Raw genomic sequence first — 18,171 nt, forward strand, 5'->3', positions numbered from 1 at the left:
GTAAATGTTTATTGTTGCACTCAGTCAATTCTTGTGTTATGTGTTGATTATGAGGCTATGGTCCAGAGTTGCTGGCAGTTTAATCTTAAGCTCACACATTTCACAAACCATTTGAGTTATTGCTCTGTAGTCAGCGGTCATTATCAGCAATAATATAGCAAAAGTTCTATATATTGAATGTTACTGTACTTTAAATATTTCTAAATTTTCAAGCAATCCCAAAAACATTTTCAAAATGTCCACTTTCGAAGCTTCGAGTGGCTAGTAAATGGATTTGTGGATGCATTTGTGGCCTTGGGCTGAAAGGTTTAAGGAGAGTTTAGATGAAAAGAAAATTTCAAAAATGTCATTTACATTAGTAAATGAGGCAACAAAAATCTCTTCTTTACTTTAAGAAATATCCATCCATCCATGGAGCCTATCCCAGCTGACACTGGGCGAGAGACTGGATACACTCTGTATGGATCACCAGTTCATCGCAGGGCCAACATACATAGACAAACAACCATTCACACCTACAGGCAATTTAGGGTTTGCGGACTGTGGGAGGAAGCTGGAGTACCTGGACAGAACCCACACAGGCACAGGGAGAACATACAAACTCCACACAGAAAAGCTTGAACCCAGAACCTTCTCGCTGTGAGGCGACGGTGCTAACCACTACACCACCGTGCCGCCCTTTAAGAATTCTATGAAGTAGAAATATAAAATTGTCACTTTTTAACCAGTGTTTTTTTTAATTGTGTCATTGAAATAATGTTTTATGAATAATTTCATAGTTTGTGTTTAAACACACACACACACATATATGTACATGTATATGTATGTATGTGTATGTGTATATATATATATATATATATATATATACACACACACACACATATATATATATATATACACACACACACACACACACACAAGCATACAATATATTTACTGTCGGGCTGCAGTCATGTACCATGTACTTTCTCGTAAACGCATTATGCCAGAGTGCCCCTTAGTGGTGGAAATGTGAACACATGACTAAACTAAAAATAAAAAAAATGTTAGTACTTCAGAGCCTGCCATATGCTCAAATAAAGATGAGTTTGTTTTCTTCACACCACCCCAGTCATTTTTAATGGCAGTAGCCAAATCTAATACTTTCCTTCCTTTACAAGATAAGATCAGCAACTATAAAAACAAATAAGTCAGCGTGATTTCACAAAACAGGAAATATATCTGTTCTTAGAACAGATGAGAAATGGCTATTCTAGATGCAGAAGTGAGAGAATGAAGCATTTTCATGGAGTGCTGACATATATTGTGGGCGTGCCATTTTCCAAAGTTGACACACGTCTTCAATGGTTTCTATTTCTTCGAAGAAACATGGAGATGTGGAGACGTCAAAACCTGCTGTTCATAACCTGCAGTAAGCTCTTTAGATTAAATTATTCAATATTATCCGTTTTTAAACTCTAAATTGCCCATAGGTGTGAATGTGAATGCGATTGGTTGTTTGTCTGTTGGCCCTGCGATGGACAGGCGATCTGTTCAGGGTGTACACCACCTCTTGCCCAATGTCAGCTGGGATAGGCTCTAGCCCCCCCGCGACCCTGAACGGATAAGCGGTATAGATAATGGATGGATGGATGAAAATATAGGTACCCTATAGCAGAATACTGGTGTATGCTACTTGTTAGTAATACTGCTAGTCTTGGTAATTTCATAATATACCTGCAACAGAAATTGAATTTATATTTACAGTATAAGATTAAAAATTGATTTTGCAACAGATTCACAATTCACACGCTGTATACTGTACTTACTAATAAGACGCTGCATAAACCATAAACATAAAAACATGACAAGTCATCAAAATGTTTCCAAGTTTTGGCTTTTTCCTGTTTCATGTTGTTACAGTTGCTCTGATCTGTGTGGCCAGTACAGCAGCAGTGATCCATGTGTCTGGATATGAAGGGAGAGATGTTAATGTTTCCTGCTCCTATGGAGAAGGTTATGAGTCCTATGAGAAATACCTGTGCAGGAATGACTGTGGCGACAGTGATGTTCTGATTACGACTACAGAAGCAAAGAAGAACAAATACTCCATCTATGATGACAAAAAGAGAAGAGTCTTCACAACGACCATCTCTGATCTGAGCTCTGTGGATGCTGGGAAATACTGGTGTGGGGTGACCAGGACTGGAAAGGATATCTACACTGAAGTAAGACTGGAAGTAGTGCCAGGTAAATAAATAAACTCTGTGTGGAATTTCAACAAAAAACTAAAGGTTATCTCATCATAGTTATCAGGACCATTTTTTAAATTGCTACTGCTTGTCCCCATGATTTATCATGGCAATGGGGCCATAGAGCAAAAACAGTTTAAGTCATTCACAGTTGATTAAAAGCAAGTGAAACTTTATCTATATAGTATATTTATTATATTTTATTATTATTATTATTATATTTATTTATCACAAATTAAAATGTGCTTTGCTTCAACATCACATTCAAAAATGCACAAAGATTTAACACACACATGGACACAGAAAGTATACAGCAACCAGTCACCACAGTGGAGTCCCGCACCAAGGAGAGCACACTCTGCTCTGTCCTTCTGTGCGCACACTGGAGGTCAGTATTGTAACAGCCAGCCCCAGAGCTCATCCTTGAAGTTATCAAATGTTACAGAAATTTTGAAACAGTCGACAGACTCTGCTGAGCTCATGGGAAGGGCAAGATCGTTCAAAAGTCTGTGTGGCAGGACAGCAAAAGTGCATTTGGCCAACAGGTTTTGATCAGATGACCTAAGAGATCACTCAGTGGTATAAGGGCTTGGTAGCTTGGAAATGTAGGCAGAGTTCTGCATAGGGCAGGAGTGATATGTGATCAATGGCCAGTCCTAGACGATAGCCTAGATGCTGCATTTTGTACAAGCTGAAGATGTTCCATACAGTGATTTTTGTTTGCTCAGAGAAAAACACCAATTTACTGACATGGTGTTTGATTTTAAATTTGGGGTCAAATATAATGGTAATATTCATTGTCTTAGATTTTACACAGGGGCCAATACGCTGAAAAATGCCACTTGAAGTATTTTAGGAACCGATGATGAGACATTCTATTTTGTCAGAATTTAGCTTGAATAGAGTTGAGAGTCACCAAGTCCTTTCCTTTGTTGTGGCTTACTGTGGAGTGTCTAGGTTGCTAGTGTTGTCAGCGTAACAATGATTAAGATATACAACCAAAGTGACTGACTATTTGGCCCAATGGAAACATATACACAGAGCTTTCTCAGAGACACTGATGTATTTAGTCAAATAATGAGGATGGAGTAAGACCAAGATAAAAGATTAAAATAGCTCCAGATTAAAATTTAAATGCATATAAATACACAAGTAACAATAATCCATTAGTAATGCAACAATGGGAGGGGTCATTCTGTTGGTATACAATGAGCATTTAACCTCTGATGCTTTTACTATGTTTTTTACTATGTTTAGTTTCTCAAAAATCTGAAAGTCCAGTATGTTCATATTGTGATTGCTGCTGTTACTCAAATATAGATCAAGATACATCTGTCTGTCCTTGTAACAGTCTGATGTTGTTTATTTCACTGACAGACAGCTGCTGTGATCGTTCCACCAACATTCAAAGTTATGAGGGAGGTTCAGTGTCCATCAGTTGTTCATATGAGTCTGAGGACCAGAACAACCTGAAGTACATCTGCAGAGGAAAGCAGCCCTCCACATGTCTGCAGCAGGCACTAATCACCTCTGACAACAAACGAAAAGGACGGTTCAGACTTACTGATGACAAGGAGTCAAGGAAATTCACAGTGAATATTACCAGTTTGACCCAAGAGGATTCTGGGTCGTACCTTTGTGGCGTCCATAGAAACACTGGCCTGGATGTTTTCTCTGCTGCTGAGCTGGAAGTCAAAGGTAAGAGGTCATAGATCTACCTCATAATACTGCAGTGAACCATTTACCTTTAACAGATGTTGAGAAAAAGTTACTAAAGAACTAAAGGTGTGTGGAGATCAACAAAACTTTGATTTGACTCTTTATTTAAAGGAAAGTGAGACAATAATATTTTCTAATCTGACCTGAGAACAGGTTACTGTGTTATTAAAATCCTTAACTAAATTAGCTCAAACCTCCTTCTGTGTGACAGAGTGGTGCTGTGTGAAATCAAACATACTGACTGGCACTATGGGACGTCCATTAACTATGCAGTGTCCCTATCCACCACAACACGAGACAAACAGGAAGTTCCTCTGTAAGGGAGACCAGCGCAGCAACTGTACAGACATGGTGACGAGTCAAACCTCAGGCCAGACTGACCTCAGGTTCATCACTGCAAGATGATGTTTCTTCCAGCTCTTTCTCAGTGACGATCACAGAGCTGAAAGCAGATGATGCTGGGACATACTGGTGTGGTTCAGACTCACAGTGGAGTCCTGGAAACTACACCAAGATTCAGCTGTTAGTAGGTACGATTATGAAAAGAGAGTAATGAGTAGTGAAAATGAATGTAGCTGTTAAGTTATATCCAGGTTTGATCCTTATTGTATAAACTCAGTGTCCTGGTGATTCTGTTAGCTCAGCTCTGTATCAGGTCACGATGACATAATATATTTAATCCCTTTTCCTGCCTTCTGGATTCCTGAAACTAAAACATGTCGAAACTGCCTTTACTTTCCATCAGGGAAATGGTGCACAGTGTTTTTATATACATATTAAGATATTTCGGTGCTTAAGTGTCATTTTTGATCTGCTCATGGCACTAGATCAAGATTCATCCTTTGGCGATCTGTCTGTCTGTCTGCATGAACTTTCATGGCAGGCCATCCAATGGTTGTTGAGATATTTTAGCCTGGACTAAAGTGGTTGACCAATCAACTGACTGATGTCACCAGAATAGTTTTTTTCCTGACAGTGTTTCCGACCAGCACTGTAATCTCTACCACCATTGTGGAAACTGTCAGATCACAACAACCCATATCAACCCATATCCCTAGCAAACCTCTCAAAGGTATGTGTTTGTGTGTGTGTGTGTGTGTGTGTGTGTGTGTGTGTGTGTTTGTGTGTGTGTGTGTGTGTGTGTGTGTGTGTGTGTACACACACACAGTGTATTTCAACAGTTATGTTGAAATACACACTGTTTATCATTAAAAAGGGAACATGAAAGCACCAAATGCTCTGAGGCCACAGATCTGATTTTTAGTGTAACATCTGCTGTTTTGCTCTTGAGATTGTGATAACAAATACGGGTGGATTGTGCAGCTAATGTGTGTTTTCAGGAAGTCTCTATTTCATTCTGTTCTCTCTGTGTGTGTGTGTATTTTTAGATCCATCTCTCTTTCACTCTGTGGTTTTCATTGTGCCTGCTGTGCTGCTGCCCATACTCATATTTGCCCTGGTTATAGTTTGTAAATACAAATGTTACAAAGAGCAAGGTATGTTTAATATACAAATACATGCACTGAACAATGCACTCACAAGCAAACCACACATACATATACATGCATGCAAACAAATGTGTAACAGTTTCTTGGACTGTGTGTTTCCAGGAGGTGGAGTCAACATGAACAGAAACGAGACTAAGGCAGCAGATGCAGAGGAAGCGATGGGTGGAGCAGATGTAAGAAAGTGATAGTCCAAAGCCTTTGTTAGTGTACAGTGTTACAGTCCACATTACAAATGTGTGGGACAGAACAACCTACTGATGATTTTACTATTAGTGTATCAGTATGTTTTCAGGGTGGCACTACTGGAAAGGCTGAGGGATCATCAAAATCAAAAGGGTTTATATCCTTAACACCATGAACGTGCTCAGCATATTTAACTGTACTCCACGTGTACAAGTTAGACATAATGGGCTTGGTGGAGGTGGCTGAGAAAAGCTCAAAGCTGAAGGGGTTTATCTTCTTGAAACCACAAATGAGCTCAGTGAATTTCATCTACTCTTTAGATTTAGATTTTTCTAAGGCAAAATTTGTAAAGTTAAACCTGATGATGGCATCAGATGAAAGGTCAGGAGGAACAAAACATGATTGTTTTCTGGTTTCCATGAATATCTACAGGAAATTTCATGGTTGATGTTGTGGCGTGTTTTACTTGGAAACATTTGAAGCCATGCTAGCAGCAAGGCTCCATGGATGGAAGTCTTGGTCGGTCCACAACTTAAGTCCACACTGAAATATTTCAGTAACTACTAGATGGGTTGCCTTGATAAGAGTATGAGAAATTATGCTAAACATTATACCTGCTACACTTCAGTATGTTAGCATTGTCACTGTGAGCATTTTAACATACTTTTGTCAGTAATCAGCTAAAAGCACCTTTGTGCCGATGTACAGCCTCACAGAGGTGCTGGGACAGCTGTAGACTCTTGGTCTTGTTACTTGACAGTGGTGTCGCCAAATGAAAGTTACTGAAGGAATGGCCTGAATAATTAAGTGATTATTGGACAATTTTTAGACTCTCTGGCAAGAAGAATACCAGTTTTTAATAATGAAGTCGCCTTCTCATCTGTTTATTTTTTGTTGATTCTTTTTCAGATTTATGAAAATCAAGAAGTTGTGGCAGGCTCAATGAAGGGGAGCTCCAAAAAGCAGAGCACCAGCCACCAGTATGTTGATACAGGTGGAGACCAACAAGATTCTATTTATCAAAACTTCAACATAACAGATGACATCTACTGTAACGAATTTTACAGTAAAGGAGAAAAGAGATAAGAGAGAATCTTGTATTTTTTACTCACATTTATAGCAAAGTTATCCTGTTTGTATTTCTTAAAAATCTGTCCAACAGCCTGTCTCATTTTATAATTACCATCTGACTTATTCAGTACTTGCATTTTCATTTATTTAACTTTTATTTTATACGTTTGCTTTCACCTGTACACTTTTTATGATGCTTACTGTTAATATAACAAACAGTTTAACACACCTGCACTCCTTGTAAGAAACTGAGAATGTTAGTTTTAGCTAAATACCCCAAATATAAGATACCTACATGTGTATATGTACCTCTGGTAAGAGTGAATAAAGGAAACCAAGAAAATCCAGTCTTTACAAAGCATAGTAATCCAAGTATAATCCAGATTTTTCATGGATTGAAATAAAGTGGTGCAAAGCAACAAAATATATTTACTCAGATAAGCAGAATCTAGTTGACCCCTTGTCATGTTTTAGATGTGAGATCTTAGCAGTTGCATCAAAGGGACATTTCTCCTCCAATAAAATGCTGCTGTTAACTGATAATATCACATTAAATATCAGTTACAGAGGCCATTTAGCAGAATTAGTACTTTTACTTGTGTGGATAAAACACTTACATTGATTCATAAGATAGATAGATAGATAGATAGATAGATAGATAGATAGATAGATAGATAGATAAGGCGGTGAACAGTCGCAGTAATAGTTCTGTAAATTTACTAAAGTTGTATTTTGAATGCAGTGCTTGTAAAGACATTTAGACAGGTTGGACTGGTCTCACTCAAGATCAGATTACTTCTTCAACTACTAAAAATAAGTAGGAGTCTATTGTCTATTTACATTAGAGCATAACAATATATTCCAGAGATATTGAAAGAAAGAGAAACCACACACACACACACACACACACACACACACACACAGACTTGTACTTCCAGCTCTCTGAGGACACTTGTTGACCTCAACCATCACAACTAACTGAAGAGGGAAAGCAAACGTGGCATAATGTGCAAATTATCATGATCAGTTTACGATGTAAAATAAAGAAAAAACATCATATAGTGCACACAACAAATGTACATTTGCCAATTTGTCACACATCACATCACAACAGATGTGCTCTGTGTTACACACACATATCTGCGCACTTGGTTTAACTTTAAATGACTACAGGTTACATCAAGTGAAAACCTGTTTTAAGCTATTTTGTTCTATTTGATTTTCTTCATAACGACCATCTCTGATCTGAGCTCTGTGGATGCTGGGAAATACTGGTGTGGGGTGACCAGGACTGGAAACTTACTTGGCAATAAAGTCTAATTCTGATTCTGATTCTGAAAGGATATCTACACTGAAGTAAGCCTGTTTAAGTGTTTTTTGAAACAGTCGACAGACTCTGCTGAGCTCATGGGAAGGGCAAGATCGTTCAAAAGTCTGTGTGGCAGGACAGCAAAAGTGCATTTGGCCAACAGGTTTTGATCAGATGACCTAAGAGATCACTCAGTGGTATAAGGGCTTGGTAGCTTGGAAATGTAGGCAGAGTTCTGCATAGGGCAGGAGTGATATGTGATCAATGGCCAGTCCTAGACGATAGCCTAGATGCTGCATTTTGTACAAGCTGAAGATGTTCCAGTGTGGCTTGACTAAGGCAAGTGAACAGAGCATTACAGAAGTTGAGGAAGGATAAAATCAAGGCATGAAGGTTATGTCAATGTCACGACTAGGCTTGGAACCCCAATAGCAGAACACAGACTTTAAGACAAACAACGTTTATTTGGAAAATATGAGTGGCAGGCAGACTGGAGGGAATGGCAGGTGGGCAGGCAGGCGGGCAAAAACAGAACAGAGAACACAGGATAAGAAAAGAGCAGACTAGTACTACAGCAGTAACTGGTGTAAAACTAGAAGAGCCGAACTTCTCTCTAGACAAACCATGAACAGGAGTGACGATCCGGCAGGGACTGAAGGCAGGAGCAGGGATTAAGTACATCCTGGGTGATGGGCTGATAGGAAACAGGTGAGCTTGATTGTAGAGGCACAGCAGGTGTGGAGTGGCAGATCCAGCAGGAGAGACAGAGAGCAAGGGGGAGGGGCAGGCAACACAGAGAGACAAACAGACAGACACTGACAGACAGGTCAAGGAGCTGACCTCGTGACAGTCAAAGTCAGAGGCAGACAATAGTTGTTGGATTCTTTACAATGTTCAATAACTATCAGATGGATTGCTGTGAAATTTTGTACTGATATTTATAGCCTAAAAGAGGATGAATTATAATAAGTTCAGTGAAATCCTGACTCTTTATTTAGTGCCACCATCAGGTCAAAATGTCAATTTGTCCAGTGTTTTGATTTATGACTGAATACCTGGAAAACTAACAACATTCCTCACATGTTTTTTGTGTTTAGTGATAATTATCAAATATTAGCAGGCTAACAGGCTAAACTAAGATGGCAAACATGGTAAACTTCAGTATGTTAGCATTGTCACTGTGAGCATTTTTAGCATACTAATGTTAGTAATCAGCTAAATGAACCTTTGTGTCTCACAGAGGTGCTGGCATGGCTGTAGACTCTTGTCCTTGTTTCCTGATATAAAATGTCAGGAAGGTCACCACCATTATTATGAACTTTTTCCTTGGATAATGATTTCTTACATCTAATTTCATAGCAGTCTGACCTATAGATTAAAGAATAAGAATAAAGAATAAATTTTGCTTTCACTTCTACACTCATTATGATGCTTCCATAGAAACATCCATAGAAACACTGGCCTGGATGTTTTCTCTGCTGCTGAGCTGGAAGTCAAAGGTAAGAGGTCATAGATCTACCTCATAATACTGCAGTGAACCATTTACTAAAGGTGTGTGGAGATCAACATAACTCTGATTTGACTCTTTCTCAAAATATAGTAATTACTTAAAGGAAAGTGAGACAATTATATTTTCTAATCTGACTCTTAACTAAATTAGCTCAAACCTCCTTCTGTGTGACAGAGTGGTGCTGTGTGAAATCCAACAGACTGACTGGCACTATGGGACGTCCATTAACTATGCAGTGTCCCTATCCACCACAACACGAGACAAACAGGAAGTTCCTCTGTAAGGGAGACCAGCGCAACAACTGTACAGACATGGTGACGAGTCAAACCTCAGGCCTTCTGGTTTCCTGAAACTAAAACATCTCAAAACTTCCTTTATATTCTATTTTGATCAGCTGATGGCGCTGGATAAAAATCCAGAACATTCCTGTGTCTGCATGTACTTTATTCCTTTTCTAACCACATCTGTCTCCAGTGGAGGTAAACAACACCAATGTGACTAACTTTTTGTTTCTATCAGTTCTTTTCTCCTGCTGATGTTTACATGCCCTGTCTGATAATATCATTTTGCAATAATGAGTCACTGTAGTGTTCGGTCTGCCCTCAGTCCAACATGAGAGGATGAAGAAGCTATTCTAACCTCTTGTTAACACAACAGTGGCTGAAGCTGTTGGTAAGTAAACAGCGTTTACTGCTAGCATTGTCTATGCAGTGTTAACAACAACTTCCTTACTATTAATAAAAAGGGAACATGAAAGCATCAAATGCTGAAAGGCCACAGTTCTGATGTTTGCTGTTTTCCCAGCTGTTGTGCTCTAAAGATCTGTATTACAGACACAACACTGATTTCAGATGTCTGTATTTTATTTTTAGATCCGTCTCTCTTTCACTCTGTGGTTTTCATTGTGCCTGCTGTGCTGCTGCTCATATTCATATTTGCCCTGGTTATAGTTCATAAATACAAGTGTTATAAAGTGCAAGGTACAGTATGTTTAACATACAAATACATGCACTGAACCATGAACTCACAAGCAAACACACACATACATATACATACAAGCAAACTGTGTAACAGTTTCTTGGACTGTGTGTTTCCAGGAGGTGGAGTCATCATGAACAAAAACAAGACCAAGGCAGCAGATGCAAGTTTGCTTTCAGGGTGGCACTACTGTAAAGGTTGAGGGATCATCAAAATCAAAAAGGTTTATAGCCTTGAAACCATGAATATACTCAGCATATTAAACTGCAGCCTGCTTATTAGATGTTTTTGTATACAATTTAGACATAAAGGGCTTGATGGAGGTGGTTGAGAAAAGCTCAAAACCGTAGGGGTTTATCCTCTTGGAACCTTGAACGTACTCAGGGAAGTAAATGAAAATCCACACTGAAATATCTCGACATCTATGAGATAGATTGCCTTGACATTATGTACTGACATGTATAGCCTAAAAATGGTGTATTCTGATGTGCTACCATCAAAATGTCACTTTCTCCACTGTTTTGGTTTATGACCAAATACCTGTAAAACTAACAACATTCCCACCAGCCTCACGTGTATTTTGTGTTTAGTGATGATTAACAAATCTTAGCAGGCTAACAGGCTAAACTAATGGCAAATGTGGTAAATATATGTAAGCATTGTCACTGTGAGTATTTTAGCATGCAAATGTTATTAATCAGCTAAAAGATACCTTGTTGCCGATGTACAACCTCACAGAGGTGCTGGCACAGCTGTAGACTCTCTGTCTTGTTACTTGACAGTGGTGTCACCAAAATGATCAGGAATGTGTTACTCTGGAACAAGTTACTGAACAAATGAATTGAATAATCGAGTGATGATTTTTAGTTTATGGTAATTACTTACTGTTTTTTGTAAAATATGTCAACTGGTGTCTCTACAACATGTATTAATGACTGTGTGAGTGAAGTCACCCACTCATCTCTGTTTTTTATTGATCCTTATTTAGATTCATGAAATGGTGGAAGCGTGCCTAAAGAAGAGGAGCTCCAGACAACAGAGCACCTGTCACCAGAATGATGATACAGGTGGAGACCAACAAGACTCTGTGTATCAAAACTTGGTACCAACAGAAGACATCCACCGGAATCAGTTTTACAGTAAAGGAGATAAGAAACAATCTTGCATTGTTTTGTCACATTTGTAACGAAATGTTTGTGTTTTCTTTAACATTAACAGCTAACCAACACATAGTCACAAACCACCACTGACTGAAAACTTTGCTGGTCTCTGTGTATCCATCTAGACTTGTTTTATAATTACCATCAGACATATGCACTATTTAAGTTTTCATTGTTTTAACTTTGATTTTATACTTTTGCTTTCACATTTACATTCATTATGATGCTTACTGTTTATATAACAAACAGTTTAACACACCTGCACTCCTTGTAAGAAACTGAGAATGTTAGTTTTAGCTGAATACCCCAAATATAAGATACCTACATGTGTATATGTACCTCTGGTAAGAGTGAATAAATAATAGAAACTAAGAAAATCAAGTATTTATAAAGCATTGTCATTGTTGAATAAATTCATCAATTCAAGTATTATTATCATTATTATTTTAAAATAATTAAATGAATAAAATAAATAAATGAAAAGGCTGTAAGGGAGCAGCCTGACCCCTAGGTTGAGAGCCATTGGACTAATTTACCCATCAGTAGTAGTTAAAACTAGCTCCACCTTGAACAGCTACACCAGTAAAATGTTGCTGTTAAGTGATAATGTTTATGTGTTTATTTAATGATGTATCAGATACAGAGGCCATTTAGCTGAAGTCATATTTTTACTTTTAGAATTAGATTAATTGATCACATGAGGGAAATCGGCATGTTACAGCAAAATGGGGATAAAATAGAATTATAAATTAAAACCACAACTGCAGAATTACAGACCTGCAGAACCAGATACTAAATATGCAATATATAAATAAGAACAGTATTAAATCAAAATATACAATGTAAACATCAAAATCAGCATTAATTAAATATACAGTGTGCAATTTACCAAAGGTTTTAGTCCAAAGTGACTTCAAAAGGTGGGTTTTTAAATATTTTGAAGTCAGAGCTTGTTTGTGTTAACTACGATGAACAGGAACAGAGTTTAACTTCACATTTCCTGCCTCACAGTGGCATGAGACTGATCACCAGTCTTTTCTTGATCAGAGTAAGACTGGCAAGACGAGCAGTAGCTCTGAAAATTTACTTAAGTACAATTTTGAGCTTGTAAAGACATTTAGACTGTTGTACTGGTTTCAGTCAAGTAAAGGATCAGAATACATCTTCAGCTGCTGGAAATAAGTAAGTGCTGTTTATTTACTTTAGAGCATAACAATATATTCCAGAGAGTCAAACATGCATGCACCTACACATCCTACACATTATCCTAACCTGAAACCCAAAGGCAATATCAAACCTCAAACAGCCATCTAAAGTTGTGAGGACCAGCCTAAATGTCCTTTTACCCAAAAGTTTTAAAACTCACACTCGTCTTCACAGAGATAAAAGTTCAAATACACACACACACATTTCAAAGGATTTTCATTTAGTTTTCTGAACTTGCTCTTCTGATTAAGCCCACTTTCTACAAAACAGACACACAGAACTCTGGTTAGTGTGTCACATTGAACCCTCTGTTGGTAATGTTTTAATGTCACATTGAATTCAATATGAGACACTTTCTGTATGATCCTGCAGAGAGAAGAGTCATCATATTATCTATGTGAGATTACAGATTGCATTGCACATTATTAAATGATTAAATGTAAATATGTCCAAAATGTTGTTGGTCTGCATTCATTAAAGAATATTTTCATATTAATTTTAAATAAAAAGCTTGATTTAATTTGATCTATTTTAGCATTTAAAAGGTTTTTGACACATACTTTCAGTGTAATATTTATCTCTCAACATTTTACACAGTGCTGTTTATGTGAAGAGTCAGTTCACACATTCACACAGTGGCATCAGTTATTTCTGATCACATCAGCTTAGTTTCTGTTTCTTTGCAGTGACATGAAGATGCAGAGCCTTCAAAACCTGCTGAACATCCTCTGTAGTAAGTGATTAGTATTTTATTTACCAAGATCACTTTGATCTTAAGATAAAGCCTCATATACTGTACACAAGTAACAAATGTACATCTGTCAATTTGTCTTGGAAATCAAACTTTAAGAGTGAAAATGATCTTGAATGAAGACATCATAACAGTGTTAAACACACATATCTGTGCACTTAGTTTAACTTTTTTGTTTTCAGCTATTTTTGTCATCTTGTCTTATCTGCACACTTGGTTTAACTTGAAATAACTACAAAGTTACTTCAAGTGAAAACCTGTTTTCAGTTTGGTGTTTTTTCTATTTCATCTTGTCTTGTCTTTACAGTTGCTCTGATCTGTGTGACCAGTACAGCAGCAGTGATCCATGTGTCTGGATATGAAGGGAGAGATGTTAATGTTTCCTGCTCCTATGGAGAAGGTTATGAGTCCTATGAGAAATACCTGTGCAGGGATGACTGTGGCGACAGTGATGTTCTGGTTAAGACTACAGAAGCAAAGAAGAACAAATACTCCATCTATGATGACAAAGAGAAACAAGTCTTCACAACGACCATCTCTGATCTGAGCTCTGTGGATGCTGGGAAATACTGGTGTGGGGTGACCAGGACTGGAAAAGATACCTACACTGAAGTAAGACTGGAAGTAGTGCCAGGTAAATGAATAAACTCTGTTTGAACTTGCACTGAAATAATTTCATTTTAATTATCAAGACCATTTTGTATAATTGAAACTGCTTGTCCCTATAATTTATCATGGCAATGGAGCCACTGAGCAATACACAATTGTGGAAAGTAAGTCATTTACAGTTTTGAGGTACATGTACTTTAGTTGAGCACTTTTTTGTAACTGTATACTTCTGCAATACTACATTCAGTTTCCTCTGAAATGTGATTAAATGTTCCAGGTTAAACTGCAGAACAGTTTTTAAAGTGGTTTAAAATAGCTCCAGATCAACATTTAAATGCACATAAATGCAGTACCAAGTACCAATTATCCATTAGTAATGTAACACTGAGAGCGATTTTTCTATTACTACCTTTAGTCAATGATACTCCTGTATTTTACCTAAAGTCCAGTATGTTCATATTGCGATTGCTGCTGTTACTCAAATATAGATCAAGATACATCTGTCTGTCCTTGTAACAGTCTGATGTTGTTTATTTCACTGACAGACAGCTGCTGTGATCGTTCCACCAATATTCAAGGTTATGAGGGAGGTTCAGTGTCCATCAGTTGTTCATATGAGTCTGAGGACCAGAACAACCTGAAGTACATCTGCAGAGGAAAGCAGCCCTCCACATGTCTGCAGCAGGCACTAATCACCTCTGACAACACACACAATGCACAGTTCAGACTTACTGATGACAAGGAGTCAAGGAAATTCACAGTGAATATTACCAGTTTGACCCAAGAGGATTCTGGGTCGTACCTTTGTGGCGTCCATAGAAACACTGGCCTGGATGTTTTCTCTGCTGCTGAGCTGGAAGTCAAAGGTAAGAGGTCATAGATCTACCTCATAATACTGCAGTGAACCATTTACCTTTAACAGGTGTTGAGAAAAAGTTACTAAAGAACTAAAGGTGTGTGGAGATCAACAAAACTTTGATTTGACTCTTTATTTAAAGGAAAGTGAGACAATAATATTTTCTAATCTGACCTGAGAACAGGTTACTGTGTTATTAAAATCCTTAACTAAATTAGCTCAAACCTCCTTCTGTGTGACAGAGTGGTGCTGTGTGAAATCAAACATACTAACTGGCACTATGGGACGTCCATTAACTATGCAGTGTCCCTATCCACCACAACACGAGACAAACAGGAAGTTCCTCTGTAAGGGAGACCAGCACAACAACTGTACAGACATGGTGACGAGTCAAACCTCAGGCCAGACTGACCTCAGGTTCACACTGCAAGATGATGTTTCTTCCAGCTCTTTCTCAGTGACGATCACAGAGCTGAAAGCAGATGATGCTGGGACATACTGGTGTGGTTCAGACTCACAGTGGAGTCCTGGAAACTACACCAAGATTCAGCTGTTAGTAGGTACGATTATGAAAAGAGAGTAATGAGTAGTGAAAATGAATGTAGCTGTTAAGTTATATCCAGGTTTGATCCTTATTGTATAAACTCAGTGTCCTGGTGATTCTGTTTGCTCAGCTCTGTATCAGGTCACAATGACATAATATATTTAATCCCTTTTCCTGCCTTCTGGATTCCTGAAACTAAAACATGTCGAAACTGCCTTTACTTTCCATCAGGGAAAGTAAAGGCGCGTTTTTTTTTTTGTTTTTTTTTTACATGGATGCAAATTTCATTGCAATGTAACATCTCACAAAAAAATCTAAATCAATCAAAAAATAAAATGGTCTGTTCTCAATCCTTTTATCTGACAGTCTTTCTGATCAGCACCGTGGAAACTGTCAGATCACAATCAACCCATGTCTCTGGCAAACAAATCAAAGGTATGTGTGTGTGTGTGTGTGTGTGTGTGTGTGTGTGTGTGTGTGTGTGTGTGTGTGTGTGTGTGTGTGTGTGTGTGTGTGTGTGTGTTGAAACAATTAAAAAGGGAACGTGAAAGCACAAATCTCATGTTTGGTGTTCCTTCTGCTGTTGTGCTCTTAAGATTGTGATCACAGATATAGGGGGACTGTGCTGCTAATATGTGTTTTCAGGAAGTCTATATTATATTCTGTTCTGTGTGTTTTTTTTAATTCATTTCTTTTGTTTTATTTTTGTTTTTTTTAGATCCATCTCTCTTTCACTCTGTGGTTTTCATTGTGCCTGCTGTGCTGCTGGCCGTACTCGTATTTGCCCTGGTTATACTTTGTAAATACAAATGTTACAAAGAGCAAGGTATGTTTAATATACAAATACATGCACTGAACAATGCACTCACAAGCAAACACACATAAATATACATGCATGCAAACAACAACAGTTTCTTGGACTGTGTGTTTCCAGGAGGTGGAGTCAACATGAACAGAAACAGGACCAAGGCAGCAGATGCAGAGGAAGCGATGGGTGGAGCAGATGTAAGAAAACAATCATCCAAATCCTTTGTTAGTGGACACAAGAAGCTCCAGTGTGCTTCACAGTCCACATTACAAATGTGTGGGACAGAACAACCTACTAATAATTTTACTATTAGTGGAGCTGAATATGTCAAGTTTGTTTTTAGGGTGTGGGTGGCCTGGAAAAGCTCAAAACCGAAGGAGTTTGTCCTCTTGAAACCATGAATGTACTCAGCGAATTTCATGAACCGTGTACCTTTGGATTTTCTCAGGGACCAGTGAACATTTCACTGTGATGATGGCATTAGATTAAAGGTCAAATGATCAACAAAAATGTGGCAGTTACTCTGGTTGCTATGAATATCTACAGGAAATTAGGAAGGTCACAAAATTATTAGACGTAATTTACCTTGGTTAATGATTATTTATAACAAATTTCACAGCAGTCTGACCTGCAGATGACAAGATGTGTTGCTCTACAACAAATTACTGAATGAATGAACTGAATAATTGATTATATTATTATATTATATTAATGATTATTGGGCCATTTTTAGATTCTCTGGCAAGAAGAATAGAGTTTTTAATAATTACTGATCTATTTATTACAAAATATGTGAATGATAACTGGAGTATGTGTGTTAATGACTGTGTGAGTGAAGTCGCCCTCTCATCTGTTCATTTTTTGTTGATTCTTCTTTTTAGATATATGAAAATCAAGAAGTTGTAACACACTCAAAGCAGGTGAGCTCCAAACAGCAGAGCGCCTGTCACCAGAATGATGATACAGTTGGAGACCAACAAGACTCTGTTTATCAAAACTTCGACATAACAGACGACATCTACTGTAACGAATAGGAGAAAACTTGTACTTGTGTTTTCACTGATTCATGGTTTTACACTTTTCTTTTCACCTTTACACTCTTAATGATGCTTACTGCAAATTGATCTGTTAATAAACTGAAAATATTAAGTACTTTTTAGCTAAATGCTCCAAATATATGTTACCTACATTTGCATGTACCTCTAGTAAAAGTGAATAAATAAACAAAACCAAGAAAATCCAGTCTTTACAAATTATAATCATGATTGAATCACTACATGAGCATTGTTTTTTGCACTATACAAATGGAACATAAAAACAACATCACCGGCCTGTCAGTGAGTGACAGTACTAGATTTTCTTTGACTGAAATTAAGTTGTGGAAAGTAAAAAAGAACAGTTACTCAAGTATTGTTAAGTACACATTTGAGTTACTTGTTTCCATTGTATAGTAGTAGTACTTTACACTCCATCACTTATATCTGACAGATATAGTTACTTTTCAGATTACATTTAACATTTACAAAATGATGTTGCAATAAGGTTTACAAAACACAATGCATTGTTAAAGTAGCTTTGTGAATGTTTGGCCATCACTTCATAGTAAATTATTAATAACTGTTTACCTTCTAGTCTAAGAAGAAATGTTGTGAGTTCATCTTCAAACTTCAGTCCTTTACTTACTGAAGGCTGTCTCTTTCTTCTTTCACTACCCTCATCTATTGACCA

The 18,171-nt window shown here is 37.6% G+C and overlaps 1 protein-coding gene across 5 annotated transcripts; it reads left to right on the forward strand.

Annotated features, from left to right (window-relative positions):
• The first annotated feature begins 1,283 nt into the window (after window positions 1-1,283).
• Window positions 1,284-17,719, forward strand: LOC108885452 (CMRF35-like molecule 3). 5 transcript variants are annotated; one of them, XM_051070770.1, is made up of 7 exons: window positions 1,284-1,411; window positions 1,903-2,229; window positions 3,609-3,929; window positions 4,927-5,022; window positions 5,339-5,446; window positions 16,570-16,640; window positions 17,325-17,719. In XM_051070770.1, the coding sequence occupies exons 1-7, from the start codon at window positions 1,369-1,371 to the stop codon at window positions 17,475-17,477; spliced, it is 1,119 nt and encodes a 372-aa protein (XP_050926727.1). In that variant the 5' UTR covers window positions 1,284-1,368; the 3' UTR covers window positions 17,478-17,719. The 5 variants fall into 5 exon arrangements, with proteins under 5 accessions (XP_050926727.1, XP_018535327.1, XP_018535328.1 ...); XM_018679811.2 differs by lacking the exons at window positions 16,570-16,640; window positions 17,325-17,719 and adding exons at window positions 5,561-5,631; window positions 6,551-7,140; XM_018679812.2 differs by lacking the exons at window positions 4,927-5,022; window positions 16,570-16,640; window positions 17,325-17,719 and adding exons at window positions 5,561-5,631; window positions 6,551-7,140.
• Window positions 17,720-18,171: the final 452 nt, after the last annotated feature.

This window comes from Lates calcarifer, linkage group LG5 (genome assembly GCF_001640805.2).
Source record: "Lates calcarifer isolate ASB-BC8 linkage group LG5, TLL_Latcal_v3, whole genome shotgun sequence".
NCBI classification, from domain to species: domain Eukaryota; kingdom Metazoa; phylum Chordata; class Actinopteri; family Centropomidae; genus Lates; species Lates calcarifer.